Below are 26,684 nucleotides of genomic sequence, written 5' to 3' on the forward strand. Positions count from 1 at the left end.
AGCTGCTCCAGGGTGGAGTCCCAGGCTCCTGTCTTAGGCCTGGCAGCCCTGACCATTGCAGGCATCTGGGGAGTGAACCAGTGGATGGCAGATCTCTCTTTCCTGCTCTCTCTGTGTAATTCTGCCTTCCAAATAACTAATACATTTTCTTTAAAAAAGTAAAAATAAATCCTTAATTTCAAAAGCAAAAATAAAGTAGGTGAGAAGTGAGAGTTGTGGAGAACCCACGGGTGATTGTTTGTTCCCATTAACCACTGTGTCCCCACCAGTTCCTGCTTGGTGGCTGTCTCAGTCACTTTGGGTAATGCCTTCAGGACTGGGGTGCCCTCGGTAGGTAGAGCTATATGGGGAGACCACATTTCCTCTCTGTCTCTCAGGGGACCCTGGGTTTCTTCTCTCACGGCCATCTGGATGAGAGGCCTGTGCCAGGGCACAGGTACTTCTGTGTTCAGTTTTTCGCCAGGGTCTGCTCTATGCTCAGAAATGATTTCTTTGGAAGACAGAGAGCGCTCCCGTCTGACTGGCTCACACTCCACATCCTGCAGACATGCAGAGGTGGACCAGCTTGAGGCCAGGAGCTCAGAACTCAACCCAGGTCTCCCACGTGGGTGGCAGGAATGCCAAACATGAGCCACCACCTGCCACCTCCCAGATGTCATAGGCTAGCACCCCAAGGGGCATCCTGATCTCTCTGCCAAATACTGCCTCAGGACGTTACGGCTGCTCCACAAGGAGGCAGAGGAGTTGTGTTAGGTGTCTCCTGTTTGGAAGGTCATGAAGAACTCAGGTGGTCTGAGAGACAAGTGGGCCCTTTAATTGCCAGTTTTAAGGCAGGAGGCCAGTAAATGAAGCAGGTCCCCTGGCAGGCTAGAGGAAGAGAGCCAGAGAGTGACAGGTCCAGGCAGGGCGGGGGCTGCAGTGGGCCGCACAGGCAGCCAGTGTTCTCTGCTTTCCTCAAGTGGCCACATGGAGGCCCTGGCCACACGAACCCACGGGGTCTGCAAGTCTTAAGGTGTTATCAGGGCCTGTCAGACCACCTCCTGTTCTCACAAGAATGACTTATCAGCAGCTCATTTCAGAGAGGTGGGTTCCCCTGTCAGGTCCCAGGGCCTGGGGCCTCACCAGGTCTCTAAGCAGACTGGCTTTCAGCAATAGGAATCCCTGAAGGAAGAGAGACAGAGAGAGAGGTGCCCCCAGCCGTGAAGGCCCAGGTGGGGGTGGGGAGGGCTCCTCCTCTCCACCTGCTGGTTAGAGCCTGCGTGCCTCCACTTTGGAGCAGTGTGTGGTCAGCTACAGAAGCTGGCTGGTACATGTGTACGTAGGTGTGTGTCCAAATGTGCACACACACATCTGTCACGTAAGAGAGGTCTTCCAAAAGTTCATGGGAAATGATTTCTGTGAGAAAGCTATATATGGACTTTGCACAAAAAAAAAAAATTTTTGCACAAAAATAAATTTATCTTTTAATCCCATTTTTGCTGTGAGCTTTTTAAAGTCCCCTCATTGATAGATGAAGAGAAAGAGATGCTTTGTTCAAACTAAGATTTACCCAACATAAGTGAGTCATTTTGGGGGGCTGGACCTGTGGCTCAGCAGGTTGGATTGCCACTTGGGACACCAGCATCTTGTGTCAGAATGCCTAGTTCAAGTCCTGCATGCTCCATGCCTCCAGGCCAGCTTCCTCTAAGGCTCCTGGGAGGCAGCAGAGGAAGGGCCAAGTATTTGGGTTCCTGCCAATCATGTGAGAGACCCAGATGGAAGGGTTTTTTTGGGGGGGGGCGGGGAGAAGCCAGGCCAATATGGAGACATCTTGATGATGGCTTTCTTTTTATTAATTTTAGCATTAGAAAGAATGTGCACACATACATATTATTAAAAGTGATAAAGAATTGCCAAGAGAGAGATTATAATCCCCCTTGCTGCTGCCTGCCAATCCCGGCCCTTTCGTTGGCCTTTGTTACCTTCATTCTTCATCTTAGTCACTTTGGAGTGGATGTTTCCATTTTTTTCCTTTTTGCCAGAGATTCACATATTCATCCCTATGTAAGACATGGGTCAACAGGATGCTTAAAGTGTTATAATACAGATGTAATACGGAATGGCAGTTTGCACATGCCCACCACACCCTACCTGGTGAACTCCGTGATATGCCTTGTCTGTCTTGTCATTGTGACACGCGCAGGTCCTGCTGGCTGTGCTGTTTCCTTTTTACACGCAGCCTCCGCCTTTCTGGGCACCCTATTTCTCCCCTCTTTTTCACGCCTGACCCCTCCCCAGGCCGAGGTTGAGTCTGGCGGCTGGGGTGTCATTCCTGAGGTCTCCTGATGTGATGAGGCATTGCCGAGAACTAAATGACACTCCGCAAGAAAGCGGGAAGGAGGGACGACTGTGACCGCAGAGGACTTGACTTCCATCTGTTTTTGTTTATTTCTTCATTGCGTAGTGAAAGTTCTGGATCCTCCTGGCTCAGAGCGAGCACCAGCTGCCCAAGGGGCATCAGCTCTGGGGAACTCTCTCTAGAATGTGAGCCAAGTGGAACTGGGAGAGTGTGCCACTCTTCAGTCACTCCAAGAGGAGGCCAGGTGGAAGGACAGGCCAGCTGAAGGAACAGCATTAGTGACAGATCGCATGGTGACAGTTCTCCCAGGCAAGGGTGGCATCACTTGTACTTCATAAACAGGCGCACCATCAATACAAAACAGATGTTGGGGAATTGTGGGCAGCAGTGCACTAAAGGACACTTGACCGAGGGAAGGCGAGAGGGCCGGAAGCTCTTCCTGCAAGTGTCGGAAGATGGCTATGTGGGAGGTTGGTCCTGGGTTCCCAGCTGGTGGGAGCACTGTCCTGGGCCCGCAGTTGGCCCTTGGCAGTCGGCCGTCAGAACCTGTGAAGCAGGGAGTACAGCATTGACGGAATCTGAGGAAGCATGGTTGCATGTTTCTCTGCTCACCTGGAGGACGACATTGGTCACGCAGTCCGTCCTCTGGTCTTGGCCTAGGGCACTGGCGTGGGATGGCTGAGAGCCCAGGCCCCTTGACTTCCTGGTGGTAGCATACCTGTCTCATACGCCTCCCGAACCTCACACTGCCTGGGAGGCCTGCTGCCTGGTCCCCGGGTGGGGTACAAACAAGAACAATCTGGGTTGGAGACTTTCTCCACGGTTCGCTGGGCTGCTGTTTCCTCACCGTGAGATGGGGTGCTCTGGCAAGGCCCCTTGTGGGAGGAAGGATGTTCACAGGGGGCATGTTTGAGCACACGTTCTCTTCTTGGGGCCAGGATGGCTGAGGAGCCATGTGCTCGCAGACAGGAGTGAGCTTCTTGGCATCCTTAATGGACATGAGCTCCCCAGTTCACTTCATCAGCGTGTGCGGGGGCAGGGTGTGTGTGAGTCCTGCCTGCAGACCTCTGGGGGTGCCTGACCTCAGGCGGCTGGGACCAGTTAGAAGGGAATGGGAGGGGGACCGATGACCAGTTTATCAGCCCCTTTCTAGCGCTCCTGCTGGCTGGACTGGCTAGATAGAGTAAGGCTTGACAGAGCAGGCTGCTCTGGGGACCGAGTGAGCTGAGGAGTGCAGCGGCGGTATTTTTTTGTGTGTGTTTATTGTAACCCTGCATGAACTGTGAAAATTATACAAGGGGATGAAGGAAACTCAGAACAGCTAACTAGGTTTTCATCAGAGCCTGTCTGTCGGAGGGTGTAGAGGTTCTATTGGCTTCTGAATAAAGCTGGCCTCCCTGCGCCCGCACTCCCGTCCCTGCTCCCTCTTTCCCCGCCCTCTGCCTGCTAGGTCCCCAGCACCCTTTCAGCTTCCCCTGATCTGCCTGCCAGTGCCTTAGGCTCCAGCTGTTAGATTCCTGGTGATAGTGAGCTGGCGGCTGGTCACCTGATCTCACGGCTAATGGGCTTATTCTTGGGAAAGCCCTGATCTCTTCACAGGATTCACCTATCCGTCTTCCCTCCTGTACATCCTTCCGCTTCTGTCCTGGGCAGGTACAGGCCCTGTCCCTCTGGCCCAGCCGAACCAGTCCTGTTCCTCGGCTAGTGCTGTTTTTCAGGGAAGACTCTGAGGGTGCCCAGGCCCCACTTTGATTTGGGGAAGACGGTGGATCTGGATTTATAGCCGCGGCATTCCGCGGGAGTGGGCAGGAACCTGTTCACCAATTCAGGAACCAGGAACCCCACACCCTCCCCCGCGGCGGCCTGCCAGTGTCTAGATCCGTTCCTAAGCGCTGCAGGCAGGGTGGTTCCAGGGTTCTAGAGGGTGGGACACCCAGCGCAAGGCAGAGTCCAGGGCAGGCTGTCTGACAGCCCCCCGGTCCGGCGGCTCCAGCCCAGCCCCGGTCTGCACCACCTCACGTTCTGCACTGACGGTGGATCTGGAAAGAGGAGCCCGAGGGCAGCTTGCACAGTGACAGGAGCGCGGCCCAGCCCCGCGAAGCGCGGGTTGCCAGATCTCCTGCAGGCCGCCGGCGGCCGGCCTGTAGGCTCCGGGGCTCGGCGGGTGCCAGGTGCTGCTCCCGCAGCGTGCGCCAAGCCGGGAGCCCAGAGCGCCCGTTGCAGGGGGCACGCGGGGACCTGAGTCAGGCGTCGCGTGCTGGGCCAGCCGCCCCTAACCCCCTCTGCTCCCTCCGCCACCGCCCCACCGTGCGCCCCGGGGCTCCCGGGAGATGTCCCACAGGACCACACAAAAGACCCCACCCCAGGGCGGGCGCGCATTTCCTGTTGCAGCGGTGGCGGCGTGCAGCCACCCATGTGCATCCCGCGGCGCGCGGGCCGGGCGGGGCGCGGGGCACGCCCCCACGCAGCCCCAGTCCCCGCGCGCCCGGCGCGAGGGGCCGCCCTCGGCGGGCCCGCCCCCGTGTCACCGCAGGCCGGGCTCCCTTTGTGTGCGGCCCAAGCACCGCGGCCGCGCTATTGGCCCGCCCGCCCGGGGGGCCAGCCCCTTCCTGGCTCGCCTTTCATGCATATGCATGAGCGCCCCGGCCCTCCTCCGCCGGCCCCTCCCCGCCCCCTCCCGCGCGGGCGTGCGAGGCGCGCGGCGCGGCTCCCTCCTCGCGGCAGCGGGAGCCCGAGCCCGAGCCCGAGCCCGAGCCCGAGCCGGGGCGAGCCGAGCCTGCTCCGGGCGGGCGGGCGGCGGCGGCGCCGCTCCAGCCATGTCAGCGCGCGCGAGCCTGGGCCCACCATGAGCCATGGCCATGTCCGTGAGCGCCGAAGACGACGACTATGAATCCGAACCGGACCAGGTCGGCGGCCCGGGGTGGGGCTGAGGGAGGGACCGGCCGCCCGACCTCCCGACCGCCTGCCTGACGCGCCGAGGGCGGCCGCGACGCCACCGCCGCCGCCGCCGCGATGAGGAGAAAGTTTTTGCAGCAGCCGCCGGCGGCGGGGCCGCCAGGGCCGGGCCCGAGCGGGGCGTGGAGGGGAGCGGGGCAGGCGGACGGCCCCCGCAGCCGTCCCGGGCAGGGGGCGTGTGCGGGCGGTGGTGCGTGCGCTCGGGTGGCTGCCGGGGCGCCGCGGGGACAATGTGGGCCGCCGGGCCTCGCCGTCGGGCGGGCCTGCCGAGCGCGGGCCACGGCCCGCTGGGGCCAAGTTGCGGGCGGTCGCGGGGCGCGCGCGCGCGGCGCCCTCACCCGCGGCCCACGCGCGTGTCGGGAGCACCCGGAGCTGCGGGCGCGGCGCCTCCTTCCTTTCTGTTGGCAAAGTTGCACCGGGACCCCCCTGGCCTCCGGGCTGGCGGACGCCCGCGGCCCGTGGGCCCGACGGCCCGAGCTTTTGTCTGGGCGCCGCGCGCCCGCCGTGGGCAGACGGAGACAGGAAGGGGTGCGAGCCGCGGCCGGCGCGGGCCATCCGGAACCTGGGCGAGTGCGCTCGGGAGGCGGCGCGGAGGAAGCTGTGACCCCGGATGGCGGGGCTCGGCCTCGGGTGGATCTAGAAGGAAAGGAACCTCGCTGGGGACCGGGGTGGGGAGAAATTGGTGTGTAAAACAAAGCCCTGGGTGTGTTTACGGCGTGAATTGACTCTCCGGGGAGGCTCGCGTGGAGAAAGCTGAGGAAGAAAGTTGGGGGTGTTACCGACTTTAGTAACCTGCTCGGCGCGGGGGCGCGGACCAGGTGGGCTTGTCGGGATGAAGTGGGTCGTGTTACCGCGTGGGTACCCAAGACCAGAGAGGCGGGGGGACACCCCAAGATGCTTCTTTAGGATGCGGGTGCGTTTCCCCTGCCGAGTAAGATGTTTAGGAATGTTGGAGCCGAAATGTGGGAACTCTCCTCCCCTGAAGGGGTGCGTCCTTGAGGAAGTGGGACCGTGCTGCCCTTCCCTCGGCTCGCGCTGATTGCTTAGCGGAGTTGGAGGTAGATGGTGTGTGTGTGTGCCAGTGTCCCTCAGTTCTGCCGCGCATTTTCCTGAAGCAGGCCCTTCCGGAGGCTTCCTGAATGCCCCTCCCGCCCCCTCCTTCCCGGGCTTTTGGAATTGAGGTAAACCCGGCTTAAGACTCTTCTCAGGTCCCAGTGTGGCTGCTTCACACCTGGTCCAGGTCCAGGCTTGAACTTGGGAGCTGCCCACTTGGGCGGAGACATGTGGGAGGACACTGACGGGGTGTTGGTGGTGGGGGTCACCTGGGCTTCCATGTGTCAGAATGGAGGGTCCTGTTACCTGGTTTTGTTTTGTTTTTCCCTTTCATAAGATTTGTCTATTTTGAAAGGACGAATTAGAGAAACAGACATCTTCCATCAGCTGGTTACCTCCCCCGAATGACTGCCATTCCCAGAACTAGGCCAATCTGAAACCAGAAGCTAGGAACTACTGCTGGGTTTCCCATGTGAAGGACAGGTCAGGCCATCTTCAGATGCTTTCCCAGGCGCGTTAGCAGGGAGTTGGGTCAGAAATGAAGCAGCTGGGAATCCAGCCAATGCCAGTATGGGATTCTGGCCCCAGCAGGTATCCACTGGGCCACAGTGCCAACCTCCTGTCTTCTGTTTAGTCCCTGTGATATCTTTGACACTGCAGGGACAAGACAGAAATTGTGTGGTCTTTTTTTTTTTAATATTTTTTAAAATTTTTATTGGAAGGTCAGACATACAGAGAGGAGGAGACAGAGAGGAAGATCTTGTATCCATTGATTCACTCCCCAAGCGGCCGCAATGGTTGAAGCTGAGCCAATCCAAAACCAGGGACCCAGAGCCTCTCTGGGTCTCCCTCGTGGGTGCATGATGTCAAGGCTTTCGTCTGTCCTTGACTGCTCTCCTAGGGCACAGGCAGGGAGTTGGATGGGAAGCGGGGCTGCCGGGATTAGAACCAGCACCCGTATGGGATCTTGGCATGTTCAAGGTGAGAACTTTAGCCACTAGGCTGCCACGCCAGGCAGAAATTGTGTGGTTTTAAAGCCATGTTTTGGGGTTCTGCCCCCACTGAGTTCACTAAGGCAGGATCTGCATTGCCTGAAGCTAGATTTTTTTTTTCCTCCTGTGAGCTGCCAAATTGGGGCACCTGAGTAGTGGTTTGCAGCAGAAGCAAGTTCCCAGGAGGTTGCTATATTCACATGAAGGGGATTTTTTTCTTTTCACTGGGGGGTATTTAGGGAAATGACAGCAAAACCAGCCCCAGAGGCCCAGCAGAGAGGTTGAGTGTCAGCACCGTGCCTAGCTTTGCCAGTGGTGGCCCCTGCCTCTTTCGTTATATCTCCTCCATCCCGGTTTTCTCTGCCCCATCCTGAGGAATAGGAGAGGAAGGGCCTTCTGAGGAGTGTGGGGGTACAGGTCTGCTGTACCTCTAAGCCTAACCCATGGCTGCAGGGACCCCAAGGATGAGGCCCTGCTGGGGAGCCCACATCCACCTGTCAGAGCTGTTGAGCACCGCGCTTTCCCAGCCCACCTGGCCTGGCCCGGGCCGAGCTGTCCCCTGGCCTGGCTGCCTGGGTTTCCCCGTGTGCGTGTGGCGGGTCATGGGACAGCAGCAGCGAGGGGGTGGAGTGCTCGCAGGTGAACGGTCCCGGGACTTCATTTGCTACTCCAGTTCAGAGTGTGCCTGAAACTTGTTGAGCTTCGCTTTCCAGTTTGGGGAGGTAGCTCTTTAAAGAAGAACTGCTAGCAGGAAGACTTCTTGGAGGGGAATCCCTCAAGTGAGAATGTGATCTTTTTTGTTTCTATCGAATGTCTGCAGCTGAAATGTTGGGAATGGCTGTGGTCCTTAGGAAGTCGGAGCATCAGAGGTGAATGTGTTCAGAGCCCCTGTGTCACCCCCACAGCTGATGAGGTGGTGTAAGTTTAAAATGAAGGGACCTGAACCTTTCCTGAAAATAAACTCCCAAGTGGTGTGACTTATGCATGTGTACCAGCGCCTTCTCTCCCCGGTGCTGTGACAGCACGGGGGACTTCCTCCTGCTCCTGTGTGCCCTGTGTGTTCAGGGGCCGTGTCGCCAAATGAGATCCAGGTTTCCCAGGTGTCCCTCCTGTCCTGCGGAGAGCCCCACAGCTGCCTCAGGCAGTGAGGTGAGGCAGGTCAGCTGCTGTTGGGAGGAATGGTTGGGTGGGAAGCCTGGAGCTGTCTTCGTTGTAGGAACACACAGCCACCCTATGGCAGCATCTTTCTCAGTTGTCATGGCAGTCGAGACACTGGACCTCTGCCCCACTCTTGTGAAACCCACAACCTGGCCAGGAATGTTTTTGCCTTGTACCTAAGGCTCTGATCGCGCAGCCCATCCCCGCACCCAAACCCTTTGGGGCGTCACTAGCTCTTGCACCTGTGTGATGTTGATTCCCACTGTGTGCCTTGGTTATGGTCCCGTTTACTTGCTCGGCCCCTGCATCCCATACAGCAGAGTCAGTGTTTTTATTGTGCCCCCTTCTGCCTGTGTGCCCCTACCCGTGTCACTCAGCCCCTCTGTGGCACCGTGTGGCTCCAGCACTGCCCAGGATCCTCTTCTAGTCTCTGCTGCATCTTCTACCTGGATTGTCTCTATCTCATCTCCCACTTGTGTCTTCCCTGGAAAACCTTTAGCTCTGCAGGGTCAAGCCGTGCCACCTGCTCCAGAGCTGGTTCCTTGAATGTGTCATGTGGTTTCACATCTCTCTTACTCTGCTTTCTGCCTAGCACATCTGCTCTCTAACCCCACCCACGACCCCTGGTCTATGGTGTCCTTTGCCTCCATTGTGGCTACCTTGCTGAGCACTTCCTGGGGTCCCTCCTGTGCTTCCAGCCACCACTTTGGGATCAACGCTTCTGGGCCCCCTTGCCTGGTCTGTGATTTTCCTGAGTTGGCACGGGATGAAGAGTGGGTGATGGGAGCTGTGCTGTGCCTCAGTTTCCACATTGACAGGGATTCCCGCCTCGGAGGTTATGGGTATCAGTATTGAGAAGCCTGAGTGCCAGCGTATTGCACTGCGTCCTCATCCCCAGCCTGCAGTGTCTTCGAGAGTAAAGAGCACAGCTTACTCATCGCATTGCATCTGCATAATCCCAGCAGGAAACACCGAGGGTGGGTGGGAGAATGTGTGAATGAGGGGGCTGATGAATGGCTGTGGATGTTAAGGGTTTTGGCTTGTGTTGGGTGTGCTTCTTAGCCATTTGTATGTCTTTGGGGGGGTATTTATGTATTTTGCCTATTTTTTAAGCAGATGCACTTGTCTTTCTGTTGTGGAACTGTTGAAGTTCTTTATAGATCCTGGATTCTGGCCACTCCTGGAATAAGGTGACCTCGCAAATTCTCTCTCTATTCGGTGGAGCTTTTTCCATCTCAGAGGGCCTTTGAAGCACAACATGTTTCAAATTTGGGGGAAGCCTAATTGATCTTTTGGTTTCATATTCGAGAAAGAGACCTAGGCCCAATCTGGATTCGTGAGCGTTCACACCTGTGGGTTTTTGTTGTTTGCTTTGTAGTTTTATGGGTGTGGATATAATGGTGTGAGGCGATGGGCTCTGCCTCCATTCCCTTGGCTGGCGGCATCTGTGTCAGCGTTGTGTGTTGGAGCGCATTCCTAATGGCCCTGTCTTGGCATTCTTACGAAGAACGAGTTGGTCAAAAACAGGAGCTCATTTCTGGACTCTTCTAGTCCAGTGATGTCCACATTTGACCACACTGTCTTCTCTGCTATAGCTTTTGGTAAGTTTTGGAATAGGGAAGTATGAGTCGTTAACCATCAGCTGGCGATTTCTGCAAAAGAGCCAGTTGAGATTTTGGCCACGGTGGCGTGGCATCTGCAGAGGGCCTAGCTGCATCATCTATAGAGTCCCATTCATTTTGTTATAATCCCAGTATTGTTAAGACGATGGATTGAGGAGGTTGCACCCATGGATTTTCTGCGGCGGCAAGTGGGGGGGTATATCATCTGATAGATAAGAGATGCAGTCACTTTGGATAGGATGCCTGAAGGACGGACGGTGACAGCATTTGCTGTCTGAGAGATGTTCCGTGTTGTGATAGATAAGAGGTGTGGGGCTCCCTCAGTGGGTGGGCGTGTGTCCCAGAGTTCAGTCACCTTCAGTGTAAGGAGCTGAGTGTGCGGCTCCTGTGCTGATAGAATCTACAAGTGACCTTGGGGTTGGAGCTGTTGACTTCCAAACCACCGTTGGAGGATGTGTCATCCCCTTTGCTGAAGGCAAGGGTGGGATCGGGTAGAATCTAGAACCTGTGTTTGTAGCTTCAGGTGGCACTTGGGTGAGCCTGGGGCAGAGCTTCATGGCACATTGAAAGGCCTGGGCTAATTGGCCTTCCCCGTCAGCCAAGTGTGGCCCCTGGTCGGTCAACGTTCTCTGATTCTGCCATCACGGGATTTCCTGGCTGGTTCTTCGGGGTCCTGGTGGGACTTTTTTTTTTTTTTTGCCACAACCCTCTGAGGCCTGCATCACCAGTGGATTTTCCTGTGGTCCTAAGTGGCTGCTGCCCCAGCAAGTGCCTCACTTCCCCCTGCTGAGCAGTCCATGACCACAGCAGCTGTTCTAGCTGGAGGGGCAGGCAGCACTGAGGTCTTCAGCGACAGTGGCTTCTTACAGCCTCCTTTCCAGATGTTGTCACTTGTGTGTCATCTTCTAGGACAGCTCTGCTGCCATCAGGGTGCCGGTGGGTTTGTTCACCGTAGGTCAGTGGAAGAGCGCTGCTCCCACTAGGAAGGTGCGCTGGCTTCGTGGTGGCAGGAGAGCTTCGTGATTTGGGCCAACTCGTGTAATTCCTCCGACTCGGTCCTAAGCCAGGAAGGCCAGCGGTACCCGGTGGGCTTGGCACCTGACGCGCCTTCCAACTGCTGGCGTCTCTTCAGCTGTTCACTGCAGAGGTTGGTCTTTTTGAATCTTGAGTTCCCAGGGGCTGAGTTTGAGCCCTGCCTCCTCCAGGGGTGCCCTACAGATGAACCCTGCACCGGCTCAGGACACACAGGTTTATGGTGGTGGTTGGGGGACCTTCCGGGGTCTCCCTTTGCTGGTGCTGTTCACATGGGCCGTGACATTTTTGGCAGCTTCAGCGAGCCTCTTGCCCTCCTGTGCATGTGTGTCCATCCACTCTACCTGGTACGTAGGTGCAGGGCGTGGTTCCGGAGTTTGTGACCTTGGGCAGGGCACTATAACTTACAGCTTTAGTTTCCTTGTCTGAAAAGGGTTGCTCTTAGGGAGAATTAGGCAATAAACGTGAAGTGATGAGCCTGGCCCCTGCCACTGTTTCCCCTGTTGTCCCGCTCGCCTCCGCTGCTTCCTCGGCATTTTTGCTGGTGCTAAGTGGTTTCCAGAGCCACAGTCCCTTACATAGGCAGCATCCTCCACCCAGAAAGTTCTGGAAAATGATCTCGTTGTATGTCCTGGCCTGCAGCCACACCTGACCTGGGCTGCTGCATCCTGCTAATGGTGTGATCGCGTGGAACTGTTCATGGGTGTGACTCAGGGCCACCCAGATGTCCCTGTGAACAACAGGTGGGAGACTGGCTTGTCCTGAGCCCCTGTCCTGCCTGACCCTCCTTCGCGATGAGGGCTGGGATGTCTCAGAGGCGGCTCCCCGGGACCAGCTGACCTTTCCTTTTGGAGGTTTTGAGGAGTGGTTCTGCCCGAGACTCTTCAGGAAGTCTTGAGAAGCGTCAGCTTAGGGGTGGCTAGCTACCAGAGGGGTGTGGCCTGTCCCTGCCCTGTTGGGGACACTCAGAGGCAGTCCTGCAGAAGTGGTGCACCACTTTCCTGCCTGATGTGGCTGGAGGTTTTGGGGGTATCACTAGAGTTTTGTGTGCTGGAGGAGGGGTGGACCCCTCTTGACTGTGATGGTCTCAGTAGTGGTTCTTCCGGGCCCTCAAGTTAGTCAGAGAGTGGGTTTTATTTGGGAATCTGGGTGTGACAAATGACAACAGGGCATCATGCACCAACTGAAGGGTGTTTGGCCTCGAAGCATCAGGCAGATCATATCTCAGGGTGACCCGGGGTTGGGTGCCCTTGCTGGCTGGTTTCTACAGACTCACCATGCTCTTCTGAAAGATGCTGCAAACTGTCCTGGTCCTCCCACCTCAGCCACACTAGGCAGGGGACAGTGTCCTCCAGCAGCGGGCCTAGGGGCTCTGTCATCTTGGGGCTGGCAACCAGGACCGAGAGCCAGAACGTTCTGCTCACTGGGTTGCTTCCTGCCCACCCAGTGTGTCTGTTCTCCCCAGAGCCCCTGGGAAAGAAGCTCTGTGGCCCTTTTAGGGGGGCTGTTGGGAATTAGCTGTTGCGGGGGCTAGAGTGGATTTGGTGAGCTGAGCACATCCCGTGAGCCAGGCCATCTGGGAAGAATACAGCAGTGGACCTGCAGCGGTGCCCTCCTGTGCCAGGTCCAGGGACAGACAGTGTGGAAGCAGGCGCTGGCAGTTGTAGGCCATGATGGGGCAGGGAGGATGCCCAGGAAGAAGCTGTGTGTGAACTGGCCCTGCAGAACGTACAGCTGAGCCAGGGGCTGGGGCTGTGGCGGGTAGGAAGAATAGAAGCCAGTTGTTCTGGGGGTGCCCAGCTTGACTGCAAACAGGAGGGCACTCAAGAGGCAGGTCTGGACCTCAGAAACAAGGTGCACATGGGAGCAGTCTCCTAGAGCTGCCATGCAGTTGTGCTTGAAATGATATTTACCCCTCCGTCTGGAAGCCCTGAGTCCAAATGCAGGGAGGACAAGGGCTGGCAGGACAACCCCCACCCCTCAGCCCTCCTCCAGCTTCCAGCATTTGCTGGTGGTCACGACATTTCTTGGCTCGTACACCACAGTCTTGTTCCCGGGGACACAGTCCAGTCTGTAACACCTTGTCCTCTGGTTCGGACCACCCCGCAGCCACTTTCTTACCAGCTCTGTCTTCTGCAGAACCGGGCAGTGGGTCGGCCCAAAGGCAAGCTGGGCCCGGCCTCGGCAGTGAAGTTGGCCGCCAACCGGACGACTGCAGGAGCCCGCCGGCGCCGGACGCGATGCCGCAAGTGCGAGGCCTGCCTGCGGACCGAGTGTGGAGAGTGCCACTTCTGCAAGGACATGAAGAAGTTCGGGGGCCCTGGGCGGATGAAGCAGAGCTGCATCATGCGCCAGTGCATCGCGGTGAGCATGGCCACGGATCCGTCCGTGGCAGGGTGTGGGGGGCAGCCCTGGGCTGATGGCTCCTCTCCCCCCTGGGTGGCTACGCGCTCTGGAGTCAGCTGTGAAGTACTCTCCTGTCTGTGACCCCGCTGCTAGCATCCATGATGCGGTTTGTGACAATTCTAGACCTGTCTTTTCCTCCCTCCCTCCCTCCCTCCCTCCCTCCCTTCCTTCCTTCCTTCCTTCCTTCCTTCCTTCCTTCCTTCCTTCCTTCGTGTCTTGCTTTTGGAGTCAGAGGTTGGGGTGCAAGGTCAGACCCAGGAGGTAATTTATAGTGCTGAGGAGTTGGACCCTGAGAGCCCGGCTGGCCCCTCATCTCATCCTGTGCTGTGACCTGGGGCTCCGGGGCTTGCTGCAGGATGAGGCCGTGGATGCACACTTCATCCACTCGGCCTGGCTCCCCCCCACCCACAGGCTCCCCTTCTCCAGGGCACCACTCCCCAGAGCCCAGCTGTCCTCCCTGTGGGAGTGGCCACCTCTTTGCCCCCTGGAAGAGCCAGCCTGGCTGGAGTGACAGGATTCCTTGGGCCTGGTGAGCTCATCTCAGGCCCAGCCTGGCACACACATACATCCCCTATACCTAACCTTCTCCCTACACATACACACATACACACATGCCCCTCTATACCTATGCACACCCTGCCTAGGCCCCCCTACCCGCTTCTCTCTCTCTCTCTCTCTCTCTCTCTCTCTCTCTCTCTCACACACACACACACACACACACACACACAGAGCCTATACTGCTGGCTTTGTAACTAGTGGTCAAAAACTAAGTGACATAAAATTTAACTTCCCAGCCATGTTGAGGTGTGGTGCTGTACATGAGCCTGGCACATGTTGGCCTCATATTGTGGAGCTAGCTGAACCTCCGTCCCCCAAACAGTCCTCCTCTCCCTCCTCCCAGGCCTGGTGACCCCGTTCACTGTTTTTCTGCACTCTCCCTGCTCTCCACGCCACCTGTCTGTGAGTCACCCCAAGGCTTGTGCCCAGGCCTGGCTGCTTTTCATGAGTGACAAGTTCTCCATCAGCCTGTGTGTGTGCGTGTGCTGTGCTGTTTTTCATTGCTCTCCTGGTGGACAGTCCAGTTGCCTCCTCCGACTGAGCTGTGGTGAGCAGTGCTGGCCTAAAGGGGGGTGTGCACAGTCCCACTGAGCCCCTTTTCAGTTCTGTGGCACATGTACACACGGTCAGGGTGAAGTCGTTGGGTCACATGGTAGTTGTTTTTTACTTCAGTTGCAGACTTTTTTTACATATGTATATGTAAAGATTTATTTATTTTCATTGGAAACGCAGATATACAGAGAGGAGGAGAAACAGAGAAAGATCTACTGTCCGCTGGTTCTCTCCCCAAGCGGCCGCAATGGCAGGAGCTGAGCCAATCCGAAGCCAGGAGCCAGGAGCTCTTCTGGTCTCCCACACGGATGCAGGGTCCCAAGGCTTTGGGCCGTGCTCAACTGCTTTCCCAGGCCACAAGCAGGGAGCTCGAAGGGAAGTGGGGCCACCGGGATTAGAACTGGTGCCCAAATAGGATCCCGGCGTCTTCAAGGCAAGGAATTTAACCACTTTATTGTGCCTGGCCCTGTTTCTGTTTTCTTTACATATTCTGGGCATCACACCTCATGAAATGGGTGGTATATAAACATGTTCTCCCATCTTGGGAGCCATCTCTGTTTCGTGGACTCTTTAATTTTACTGCAGAATTCTCTTGAATTTGGCCGCCTGTGTTTTCCGCTGGCTTCTCAAGCCCAGGCTATGGGAGCAGACTGTGCCCGTGGGATGCGTCCACACAAGAAATGCAAGTCCTGGGGACCCTGCTTCCCAGAGCTGAAAATGCCTGCTGCCCGGCCTTCCTGGGCCATCCTTGGCTTCCCCAGCTCAGGGACGGGAGGCCTGTCAGGTGCCACCTGGTCCCTGCAGCCCTGGGACCAGGCCCGGTGTCAGTCTTGATACGAGGGAACCTCATTTGGGAGTCTCCTCCTCTCCTCTCCGGCCTCATGGGGCTCCTTGGGCTGATCCTTGGACTGTTGCTCACTCCTTCCAGCATCTCTGCCTGGGCAGGACATGTCCACCCACATTCTGTCCACTTGCTGCAACTGCCCTCCTCTCTTGATGGGCTGAACTCCCTCTTGCTGTGAGCAGCTGGGCCCTTTCTGGGCTAACTGCCGAGTTCCCCTCCTTCCCAGACCCCCCACCTACCCGAGACCCACCTGGCCACCTGGAGCTGTTACCACTGATCCCCTCCGGCCTGCTGCTAGTTCGCCCTGAGGCCCCGCTGCCTGCCCTGGCCTCCCAGCCCCCCTGAGATGAGCCCCTGATGCTGCATTTCTGATTGCTCTCCCCAGGGCCTTGTTTCAGGCCCAGCCGGTGCTGCTTAGGTGTTTGTTGAGTGAATGACAGCTGTCTGTTTTAGCAGACCTCTCTGCTCCTCAGTGGTGTGGGTCCCGCCTTATCCTCCGTACTAAGGGTTAGTAAGCAGATTTTCATTGTCTTATGGTTTTGTGAATCTCTTGTTTCCAATTCATTGGAAAAGACCAGGATGCTCCTAGCTGCTTCCATGTACCCTCGGTGGTGTGCTGATGTAGACGGACTGTGAGGGCCGGTGCGTGGTGGTGTGCTGGTGTAGACGGCTGTGAGGGCTGGTGTAGCCTCCCTGGGGGAGGCAGTACCTTCTTGTTTAGTTGCAACATGGAATTTGAAACTCTGTCGAGGGCCTCCCTGCTGCTGCCTGGGGTTAGGAGAGCTGTGGCTCCTGGGTTAGCAGGTTCTCCCAATGTGAGTGCACGTGGGTCTCCTCAGTAACCACGCGTCTGTGTCCCCACCAGTGTCGGCAGCAGAGCCTCTGGGTGGGGGAAGAGATTGAGCTTGTGGTGGCTCTCGGGTTTTTCAGAATTCTGACTTGGATTTGAAACTGCGGGTTGAGCAGTATTGTTTGTCTGTGTCCTGGAGGTGACAGGCTGCACCCTTCACCAGGAGCAAGGGTCGGCGCCCTCGGGGTCTTCGTGGCGTCACACAGTGGTGTAGGTGGCCTGCTGAGCAGGCAGCCTGGTCCCGCCAGGGCTGGATCTTCAGACACCACCTCCTGGGCATGCAGGCCCAGGCCTCCTGCTGCTTCCTGTCTGGCAAGCACACGTGCACAGGGTTGAATTTTTCTTAAACTCGTCACTTCACTGCTTTACAGGAGACTGGGGAGCTTTGTAATGCCTCCATGGCCACCACTAGCCCCAGGGACATGGAGGCCCAGCATGGCAGGCGCTGAGGGACCAGTGGTTTCCTGCCTTGTAGTGCAGCCATGAGTCGGGTACTCCTGAAGACAGTTTTCTGTACTTTGCTTTTTTGGAAGATTTGTCTGCTTTGAAAGTCAGAGGAGACAGCGATCTTGCATATGTTCGTCCATTTCCGAGAGGACTGCAACAGCCAATGGTGGTCAGGTTGGGTGAACCCAGGAGCTCCCTCCGGTTCTCTCACATGGGTGCAGGGGCCCAGATGCTTGGGCCATCCTCTGCTGCTTTTACCAAGCACATCGGCAGGGAGCTTGATCAGAAATGGAGCTGCGGGGACTCAAACCCGTGTCCCTGTGGTATGCCAGCATTGCAGGTGGTGGCTGTATGTGTTGTGCTGCGGTGCAGGCCCTGAGGACAGTTTTGACTTCACAGACCTCCCTGACAGAATCTTGGGGACCTTGGAGTCCCCGGCCTTTTGTGGCGCAGCCTTAACCCTGTGTGGCTGTGGGCCACTTCCTTCAGTTCTTTTCCAGGTATAAGGCCCCCAACCCCAGGTGTAATGCCCCCAACATTTAACATTAGCCCTACTCCCTGGCCCTAGCCTTCCCACCTCACTGGGCTCAGAATTCCATTCCTGGTGTTTAGAATATCTGTGTCTGGCACGTGGAAGCAGTAGCCAAGCAAACAGAAGTGCTGGGCTGTCTTCTGAGGTCTCCCAGCAGGCCCAGGCTTCCTACCCTTGACCCCGTTCCCCGCTGACTGGTCCTGTTCTCCCTGTCTTCCAGCCAGTGCTGCCCCACACTGCCGTGTGCCTCGTGTGTGGCGAGGCAGGGAAGGAAGACACGGTGGAGGAAGAAGAAGGCAAGTTTAACCTCATGCTTATGGAATGCTCCATTTGCAACGAGATCATCCACCCTGGATGCCTTAAGGTGAGCGGCTGGCCCCCCAGGGCCCTGGCTGTGCGGCTGGATGGAATGGCACTGGGCCCTGGTGGTGGTGCAGCGTGGAGTGGGTACATTCCCGGGGGCCCGAAAGTGGTTGCCTCCTGTGTTTCTGTGTTCAGGGCAGGGCTGCCTCCTCCCGGGTATGTGCTGGGCTTGCCTGTCCCGGGCTGCTGATTCCCCGGTGAGAGGAAGGGGACACTTGGCTAGCACACACCTCCTGTCCTGAGAGAGTGTGCTGTGTGTGGTTCACAGAGACCTCTGGGGCCTGTCCGGGAGGCAGCTGCACTGGCCCTTGGCAGTGCCCAGGGGCGTCTGCACTGGCCCTGGCTTCCCTGTCACATCAGGCACACAGACACACCCCAGGACTACCTTCCCTGTCACCCCCCCCCTTGCTGTCTCGTGAAGGCGGGGCTGGCCTCGGGTGACTCACACCTGGCTCCAAAGTGGTGTGTCCTCCATGTGCCAGGCCTGGGCTGCTAAGCCCTTGAGCTCCGCGAGCCCACCATGAGACGGAATCCTGACCTAGTGTTGGAGGGACAAGGACATCAGCTCCTGGGGACCCCTCAGCCAGCAGGCAGCAGCGTCATCCCCAGAACCGTCCCCTGGAAAACCTGCTTGCTTTGGGCCAAGTGAGGGTGGGGACACAGGTGTTCCACACAGGGCTGGCCCTCCTCAAGCCCGTCCCCATGTGTCCTTTCCAGATCAAGGAGTCAGAGGGTGTGGTCAACGACGAGCTTCCCAATTGCTGGGAGTGTCCCAAGTGTAACCACGCCGGCAAGACCGGGAAAGTGAGTGCTGGACCTCCAGGCCCTGGGTCGGTGGTGGGAGAGGGCGGCCTCAGTGGCCTGCAGACCCGCGGGAGGGCCCGTCCAAGGATATACAGTTGCTTTTGTTCCTTTCCCCCTTTTTGGCTAACAAGCAAAAACGTGGCCCTGGCTTTAAGTACGCCTCCAACCTACCTGGCTCCCTGCTCAAGGAGCAGAAGATGAACCGCGACAGCAAGGAAGGGCAGGAGCCTGCCAAGCGGAGGAGTGAATGTGAGGAGGCGCCCCGGCGCAGGTCAGACGAGCACCCCAAGAAGGCGCCCCCAGACGGCATCCTGCGCCGAAAGTCAGAAGACGTGCACCTGAGAAGGAAGCGGAAATACGAGAAGCCCCAGGAGCTGAGCGGTCGAAAGCGAGTACGGAAGGGCCCGCGGTGGGCTGGAGGGGGATGGGCCGCGGTCCGGCTAAGTCCTGACCCAAAAGCAGGGAGGGACAAATCAGCGAGTCACTCCTCTCCCCACCCCCTTTAGGCCTCGACGCTTCAGACGTCCCCGGGTTCCTCCTCTCACCTCTCGCCGAGGCCCCCTCTAGGCAGCAGCCTCAGCCCTTGGTGGAGATCCAGCCTCACTTACTTCCAGCAGCAGGTGCTCCCACGCCCCGCCCTCCCGGCCCAGGACCTGGCCTCACCCCACCCCGCCCCACCTACAGCCAGTTACCACAGACTCGGGGCACCTGTTCCCGGTGGCTGCCCTGGCTTCAGTCCCAGATCTCCTGCTTGGGCAGTACTCTGACTGAAACTGCCAGACCCGAGCTGAAGCTGTCTCTTAGAAGCCGAGGGAGGACAACCCCTGGCGCTGCTCCGCCGGCTGGCTTTGCTGCCGCCTGCCGCAAGGTGGCGCCTGGAGTTTTCCCGAAGCGCTAACCCAGGCTCCGGGAGCCCTGTGAAGGGGCGGCTGGGCAGAGGTTTGGGGAAGGGGTGTCACTGGGGAGTGACAGCGCTGCCATCCTCTGCTTCCTCCTGGAACGCCAGGCAGGGATTGTCTGTGGAGTCAGCCATGAGGGAAAGGGTGTTTGTGGGGAAGGCATCCGTTCAGCTCCTGCCCTGGTCTTGTTGTCGTGGGGTTGGAAGGAGAGGGGACCTCGAGTTTTCCAATCCCCGGGAGCAAGCTCCATACCCTTTATTTCCTGTCACAGCTCAAGCCTGGCAAAGAAGATAAGCTTTTCAGGAAAAAGGTACCATGCACCTCTTTCCTTCCTCCCTTCCCCCAGGCCCACTGCCGAGATACAGTCCTGGGCAGGGTTAGGGCTTTTGGGTGGGCCTCCCTGAGAGCACCCACGGGACCCACCTGCATTCCCTCTTTCCCCCGCGGCAGCGGAGGTCCTGGAAGAACACTGAGGACCGGATGGCGCTGGCCAGCAAACCCCTCCGGCGCTTCAAGCAGGAACCGGAGGATGATCTGCCTGAGGCACCCCCCAAGAGCCGAGAGAGTGACCACTCGCGTTCCAGCTCGCCCACGGCCGGGCCCAGCACTGAGGGCGCCGAGGGCCCCGAGGAAAAAAAGAAGGTCAAGATGCGTCGGAAACGGCGTCTCCCCAACAAGGAACTGAGCAAGGAGCTGAGCAAGGAGCTGAACCATGAGATCCAGAAGACGGAGAGCAGCCTGGCCCACGAGAACCACCAGCCCATCAAGTCGGAGCCCGAGAGTGAGCAGGAGGAGCCCAAGCGGCCCCCGAGCCTCTGCGAGCGCCCCCACCGCTTCAGCAAGGGGCTCAACGGCACCCCCCGCGAGCTGCGGCACCCACCGGGCTCCGGCCTGCGCAGCCCGCCCCGCGTCATCTCCCGGCCCCCGCCCTCCGTGTCCCCGCCCAAGTGCGTCCAGATGGAGCGCCACGTGATCCGGCCGCCCCCCATAAGCCCCCCGCCCGACTCGCTGCCCCTGGATGATGGGGCGGCCCACGTCATGCACAGGGAGGTGTGGATGGCCGTCTTCAGCTACCTCAGCCACCAGGACCTGTGTGTCTGCATGCGGGTCTGCAGGACCTGGAACCGCTGGTAAGGGGCTGCCAGGGTCGCCCCTCGAGTTGGGTGTATGGATTATTCCTTCTAAGTCCCAGCACAACTTAATTATCCTCCACAAAAGATTCCAGGAGGTGATGGTGGTCTGCCCGTCTGGCTTTGACCAAGGCAGGGTGTCCTGTTTGCTCTCCTGGTTTGACTCCCTGTAAGGTAAAGTGAGGGAGAAGCAGAACGCCCTGTCTGCTGATTCAGTCCAAGTGGAGTCCAGGTTGAAGCCAGACAGAACTTCAACCAGGTCTGCCTGTGGGTGGCGGGAACCCAAATGCTTGGGCTGTCACCTGCTGCCTCCCATGGCAGTGGGAAGCCGGAATCAGAAATGAGGCTGGTTCTCAAACCTAGGCACAGGGATTCAGTGGCCGCCAACTTGAGTTGCTGTGCCCCACCGCCACCCTGATAATCCTTGTAAAGCCGTCAGCCTGAGAGACAAGACAGGATGGCGCAAGTCCTGGCATCACAGTCCCAGCCCTAGGGCCTGGTGAGCTTGTGGACCTGAGGTGTCATGTGGCGGTGTGGCCACTAGTGGGCAGAGGGTAGCCGCATGGGCCTCAGGAAGCAGATGTCATCCAGCAGTAGGGCAGGTTAAGGGGTTTCCCTCGAGGGTGGTGGGTAGAGGAGTCAGAGCTGTTGGGGGGTTCTGCCTCTGACCATCCCCGCACCGGCCCCAGGTGCTGCGATAAGCGGTTGTGGACCCGCATTGACCTGAACCACTGCAAGTCCATCACGCCGCTCATGTTGAGTGGCATCATCCGGCGGCAGCCCGTCTCCCTCGACCTCAGCTGGACCAACATCTCCAAGAAGCAGCTAAGCTGGCTCATCAACCGGTTGCCTGGTGAGCCCTAGAACAAAGTTCTCTCTCTGCGTGTAAGTCTGGGCAGTGGGGCCAGCCGCCTGACCCACACCCCCGTTCTGTCTCCCAGGTCTCCGAGACTTGGTGCTGTCGGGCTGCTCGTGGATTGCAGTCTCAGCCCTCTGTAGTTCCAGTTGTCCACTGCTCCGGACCCTGGATGTCCAGTGGGTAGAAGGACTGAAGGACGCCCAAATGCGTGATCTCCTGTCCCCACCCACGGATAACAGGCCAGGTGAGTCACCTGTTGGGGCTGTGCCAAGGACTGTCATGTTGGGGAGAGGTCACTGGCTCAGGTGTCCAATCTGGGTAGAATCACAGTCTGCATGTGACCCCAGCTGTTTGTGGTCAGCACGGCCAGGGGAAGGGGTCGGGGAGGGTCTGGGGAGAGACAGGTCTCTTTGCAAATACCAAGCCTCCATTCTGCCCAACTTGTCATTTCCTTTGGGTGATCAGGTGGGGGGAGGAGGAGGACTGAGCGGCACCCTGTGGCTGGAGAGGGCTCACAGGCAGGGCCCTCTATGGGGTAAGCACCTTGGAGACCAGGGCTGCTGGGCCAGCTCCACGCTTCTCTGGCCACACACTACTGGGTAGGATGTGAGGTTTCAGTCAACCCAGGAATCCAGATTTTAGTATGGAATTTTATAAATCTTTTTATTTTTAAGGATTTATGTATTTTTATTGGAAAGTCAATTTACAGAGGAAAAGATCTTCCATACATTGGTTCACCCCCCAAGTGGCCCTAACGGCTGGACTGAGCCAATCTGATCTGAAGCCAGGAGGCTGGAGCTTCCTCCAGGTCTCCCACGTGGATGCAGGGTCCCAAGGCTTTGGGCCGTGCTCGCTGCCTTCCCAGGCGAGACAGGGAGCTGAGTGGGAAGTGGAGCAGCCAGGATACAAACTGATGCCATATGAGATCATGGGAATTCAAGGCAAGGACTTCTAGCCACTAGGCTACTCCACTGGGCCCAAATCTTGTGATGTTTAAACAGTATGATTTGAGGGAAAGGGCTTTACAGCCACAGGAAGTTGGGGTGACTTTCAGAACCCCACTCCCCCGAGTCAGGCTGATGGTTTGTCACCTCCTCCCAGGTCAAATGGACAATCGGAGCAAGCTCCGGAACATCGTGGAGCTGCGCCTGGCGGGCCTGGACATCACAGACGCCTCTTTGCGGCTCATCATCCGCCACATGCCCCTGCTCTCCAAGCTGCACCTCAGCTACTGTAACCACGTCACCGACCAGTCCATCAACCTGCTGACCGCCGTTGGTACCACCACCCGAGACTCCTTAACTGAGATCAACCTGTCAGGTAAAGGGGCCTCCAGGCTGCCCTGTGCGCCCAGTCAGAACACTGCGTGCTGGGATGTAGCAGCAGAGAAACCACACTGCCTAGAGGGCATACGCCTTAAATGAGCCATTAGCAGAATTGTAATTATGGCTACTAGAAACGGTGGAGCCCATGGCAGTGGTTTGTGACCCCAGAGGACGGTGAGGGGGCCAGTGCGCAGCATCCAGGGTGCCCATGGCAGGCAGGGGCTCAGTCCTTGGGGAAGCGGCTCAGGGCTTCTATGGTCACTTACATGTCCCCCTCATGACCTTACTGTCAAAGAGCCTGTTGTCAGAGAAAGAATCACCCCCGGCCCAGTTAATTCTGTTGTCACTCGCTGACAAGTCAGGGCTCAGCTCTTAAGGACTTGGGGCTGGACCATACAGCAGAGTGCACAGAAGCTGCCCCTCCCACTGCCGGAGTGTTGTGTTCAGATAGCTCGGGGACAGTCTGCACTGGGTATCCCGCACCCCCACGAAGGCCAGGTGTGGTGGTCCAGTGATTGCTTCATGAGGCTCCTTGTCTGTATGCTGGGTGTTCACAGGCAACACTTGTGCGGTCTCTGCGATCGCTTCCTGGCACGCGTCCTCCGTGGACTGTGCCCCTCGTGTTGGCGTGGCTAGTTGAGCGCACTCGTTGAAAGCTGGCACGTTTCAGGAGTTGCCCCTTTCTCCCACCACCTGCCCAATCAGGTGGAGCTGCTTCCGGCTGCCATCACAGCTCTGTCACAGCTTGGTGGCGCATTCACAGCTATTGCTTTCTCGCCTCCACCCGAGGCTGCGCCGTAAGCTCCTGAGCCCTTGAGTGTTGAAGTTTGAACCTATGATTATGGCTTAGTGGCCATTGCCTTTGTATAAACAAACACCACCAACATACCCCCTAAATATACTAAAAACATAATTAGCCTTAGAAAAGATGCCCCATAACTTAAAATAGTTAAACACCCTTTTATCATTATTGGTCAGCCATCTTTCCTAGTAATTTTTGTCCTAATACCAGTTTGTAGCCTAAGGAGAGAGTACTGAAATGAAGGCCCTTGCAGTATAACTAATTACCCTGGTCTTGTAAACCAGAAATGAAGAGTAGCTCTTTCTGGGGCATCAGAGGAAACCTGAGGTCCCACCATCCCACCCAGAGCTGAACTTCCCAAGTCACCTGTGAGGCCTGCTGAGGCTCCTTCGTGGGAAGATGAGGTCAGCAGTCTACTGGCTAGCGCCATCCTGCAGGCGTTGCAGAGGGAGCCAGCAGATGGAAGATTATTGCTAGATCTCCCTTCTAAGTGAATCAGTCTCTTATTTATTTATTTGAAAAGTAGATTTTTATACAGTGAAAAGGAAAGACAGAGCCCCCAGTCGCTTCTCAGCCTTTTGGCTAAGATCACGGGAAGACAGACCAAGTGGCCGCAATGGCCAGAGTTGGGCTGTCCTTGACTGCTCCTCCTGGCCACAGGCTGGGAGCTGGATGAGAGGAGGAGCAGCCAGGATACAAACTGGGCCCTATTAATCAGTCTTTTTTAAGTTTATTTGGTATAAACATTCTGGAAACCCATGAATAGTGTCCTAAAATGTGCTTTTTTCCACACTTTGTGTTGCCGTTGATTAAGTCTCTTGCATTTTATTCCAAGTTTTGTTATTTTATTATGTCATTTCTGTTAAGTATATATTTTATGTTCAGTATTGGTCATTGCAGAGCCAAACCGTTTGTGAACATTTCTTTTATTTTGCATTTTTTTAATTGTCTGTTTGGGCCCATCACGGCAGCGTAGTGGCTAAAGTACCTCACCTTGTATGTGCCGGGATTACATATGGGCACTGGCTCGTGCCCCGGCAGCCCCACTTCCCATCCAGCTCCCTGCTTGTGGCCTGGGAAAGCAGTGGAGGACAGCCCAAAACCTTGGGACCCTGCACCCGTGTGGGAGACCTGGAAGAGCTCCTGGCTCTTGGCTTCAGATTGGCTCAGCTCCAGCCATTGCGGTCACTTGGGGAGTGAACCAGAAGATACATCTTTCTCTCTGTATCTCTCTCTCTCTGTAAATCTGACTTTCCAATAAATATCAATCTTTAAGAATTTTTTTGCTTAAAAGGCAGAATTAGAGGAAGATACAGAAAGAAGTGTCTTCAACCTGCTGTCTCACACCCCAAATGCTTCAATGGAAGGACAGGGCCAGGACTCCATTCGGATTTCCCACATGGGTGCAGAGCCCAGGTACTCCCTGTCAACCACTGCTTTTTTTTTTTTTTAAAGATTTTATTATTGGAAAGCCAGATATACAGAGAGGAGGAGAGACAGAGAGGAAGATCTTCCATCCGATGATTCACTCCCCAAGTGAGCCGCAACGGGCCGGTGCTGCGCCGATCCGATGCCGGGAACCAGGAAGTTCCTTCTGGGTCTCCCACGCGGGTGCAGGGTCCCAAGGCTTTGGGCCGTCCTCGACTGCTTTCCCAGGCCACAAGCAGGGAGCTGGATGGGAAGTGGAGCTGCCGGGATTAGAACCGGCGCCCATATGGGATCCTGGGGCATTCAAGGCGAGGACTTTAGCCGCTAGGTCACGCCGCTGGGCCCTCAACCACTGCTTTTCTGCATTAGCGGAGGCTGAATCGGAAGCTGAGCCGCCAGGATGTGAACTGGTGTGTTGCAGCTGGCCACTAGGTCCACTGTGCTACAGCACTAGCCCTGTTTTTTCTTTTGTGTTTGTTTGGAAAGCACGGGAGGGAGGGAGGGTATGGAAGATGGGAAAAACAGATGTTTCATCCACTGGTTTTCCCCCAGATGCCCAGAACATCCAGAGGTGACCAGGAGGCAGGGAGCCGATCACCCACTGCCTTGAGGTGCATAGGCAGGGTGTTGTGACTCAGAACCTGGTCCTGGGTGGCTCACTGATTGCATTCCTGCCACCCATGCGAGAGATCTAGAGGCAGCTCCAGGCTGCTTCAGTCTGACCCAGCTTTGGCTGAGGAATGAAGGAGTGACGAGTGAAGATAGAAGAAAAAATAAAATCTATTTAAGAAAAAAAAAAAAACCTGGCCCTGCAATGTGTGACCTGAGTGTCACAAGTGGTGTGTCGCAAGTGGCAGCTTAGCGCATCGTGCCACAGTGCCCCTGGCTTGGTTTTGGTTTTTAGCTGGACAGTATTTTTGAGTAAATTATATACCAGACTGGAGTTTTGTTTCCGCCCCTTCCCACCCCCCAGACTAGCTGCTCTTGCTAGCTCCGTCTGCACCAGCAGCTCTGTGTGCTGGGCTGCTTCCGGGGATGCCTCCTGGCTGGGAGAAGTGCTGCAGGAAACGGAGCCACTGCCAGCTGCCTTCTGGGGTCTGTGGTCTGGGAGCCATGGGGCCGCTGTCGAGCTGCCCGCTGGCCGAGCATGAGCAGCTTCCGTGCTGGGAGCAGTCCTTGGGTCTTGTTCACCTTCCTCTCAGGGTTTCTCTTCCTCAGCTCACCTGGCGTGTTCTTTCTTCCTTTCTTCCCCTTTTTTTCCCCACTTAGGTGTCTGGTCTGTTTCCTAGAAGTTTTCCTTCAGTGAATCAACTCATGCAGAAATCTGTTGCATTTCTGGTGTTATGTGTGTAGATCCAGGATAGTCCGATCTGGGTTATCCACTGTTCCCCTCACGTGCCTGCAGCCGCTTTTCCTAACAAGGAAGCTGGTCGCAAGTGGAGAGCAGCTGGGGTGCGGATTGCCCCGGGCAGTGGCTTCTATGTGCCGTGACATCATGCTGGCCCCCATCGTCTCCACTCTGACCCAGCTCTTCGCTGGTACACAGAAGAGGGCAGAGTACTTGAGTCCCTGACACTCGTGTGGTGATCCACTCGGAGTCTCAGGCGTGTGGCTGTCCAGTTTCCCTGGCACTGGCTGTTGACAGGAAGGTTTCCTCGTTGAGTGGGGCTGGAACCTTGGCTGAAGCCTTCCCACCTGTCCTTAAGCCAGTGCCCTCGTAGGAAGCTGTGCCATT

General features: G+C 57.0%; 1 protein-coding gene across 6 annotated transcripts in view; it reads left to right on the top strand.

Moving 5' to 3' along the window:
• KDM2B (lysine demethylase 2B) overlaps nucleotides 1-26,684 on the top strand; it is a 112,232-nt gene that overhangs the window by 83,521 nt on the left and 2,027 nt on the right. For 5 of the 6 annotated variants that reach the window (XM_058656440.1, XM_058656441.1, XM_004595316.2 and 2 more), the window contains 10 exons: nucleotides 13,290-13,514; nucleotides 17,560-17,703; nucleotides 18,420-18,506; nucleotides 18,638-18,898; nucleotides 19,013-19,126; nucleotides 19,677-19,715; nucleotides 19,856-20,535; nucleotides 21,225-21,388; nucleotides 21,477-21,638; nucleotides 22,496-22,714. In XM_058656440.1, coding sequence (XP_058512423.1) covers nucleotides 13,290-13,514; nucleotides 17,560-17,703; nucleotides 18,420-18,506; nucleotides 18,638-18,898; nucleotides 19,013-19,126; nucleotides 19,677-19,715; nucleotides 19,856-20,535; nucleotides 21,225-21,388; nucleotides 21,477-21,638; nucleotides 22,496-22,714 — 2,095 coding nt within the window. Of the gene's footprint in view, nucleotides 1-5,009; nucleotides 5,245-13,289; nucleotides 13,515-17,559; nucleotides 17,704-18,419; nucleotides 18,507-18,637; nucleotides 18,899-19,012; nucleotides 19,127-19,676; nucleotides 19,716-19,855; nucleotides 20,536-21,224; nucleotides 21,389-21,476; nucleotides 21,639-22,495; nucleotides 22,715-26,684 lie in introns of those variants that run through there. The other variant, XM_058656444.1, reaches the window with a different exon arrangement.

The sequence above is a fragment of the Ochotona princeps genome, chromosome 29 (genome assembly GCF_030435755.1).
Source record: "Ochotona princeps isolate mOchPri1 chromosome 29, mOchPri1.hap1, whole genome shotgun sequence".
In the NCBI taxonomy this organism is placed as follows: domain Eukaryota; kingdom Metazoa; phylum Chordata; class Mammalia; order Lagomorpha; family Ochotonidae; genus Ochotona; species Ochotona princeps.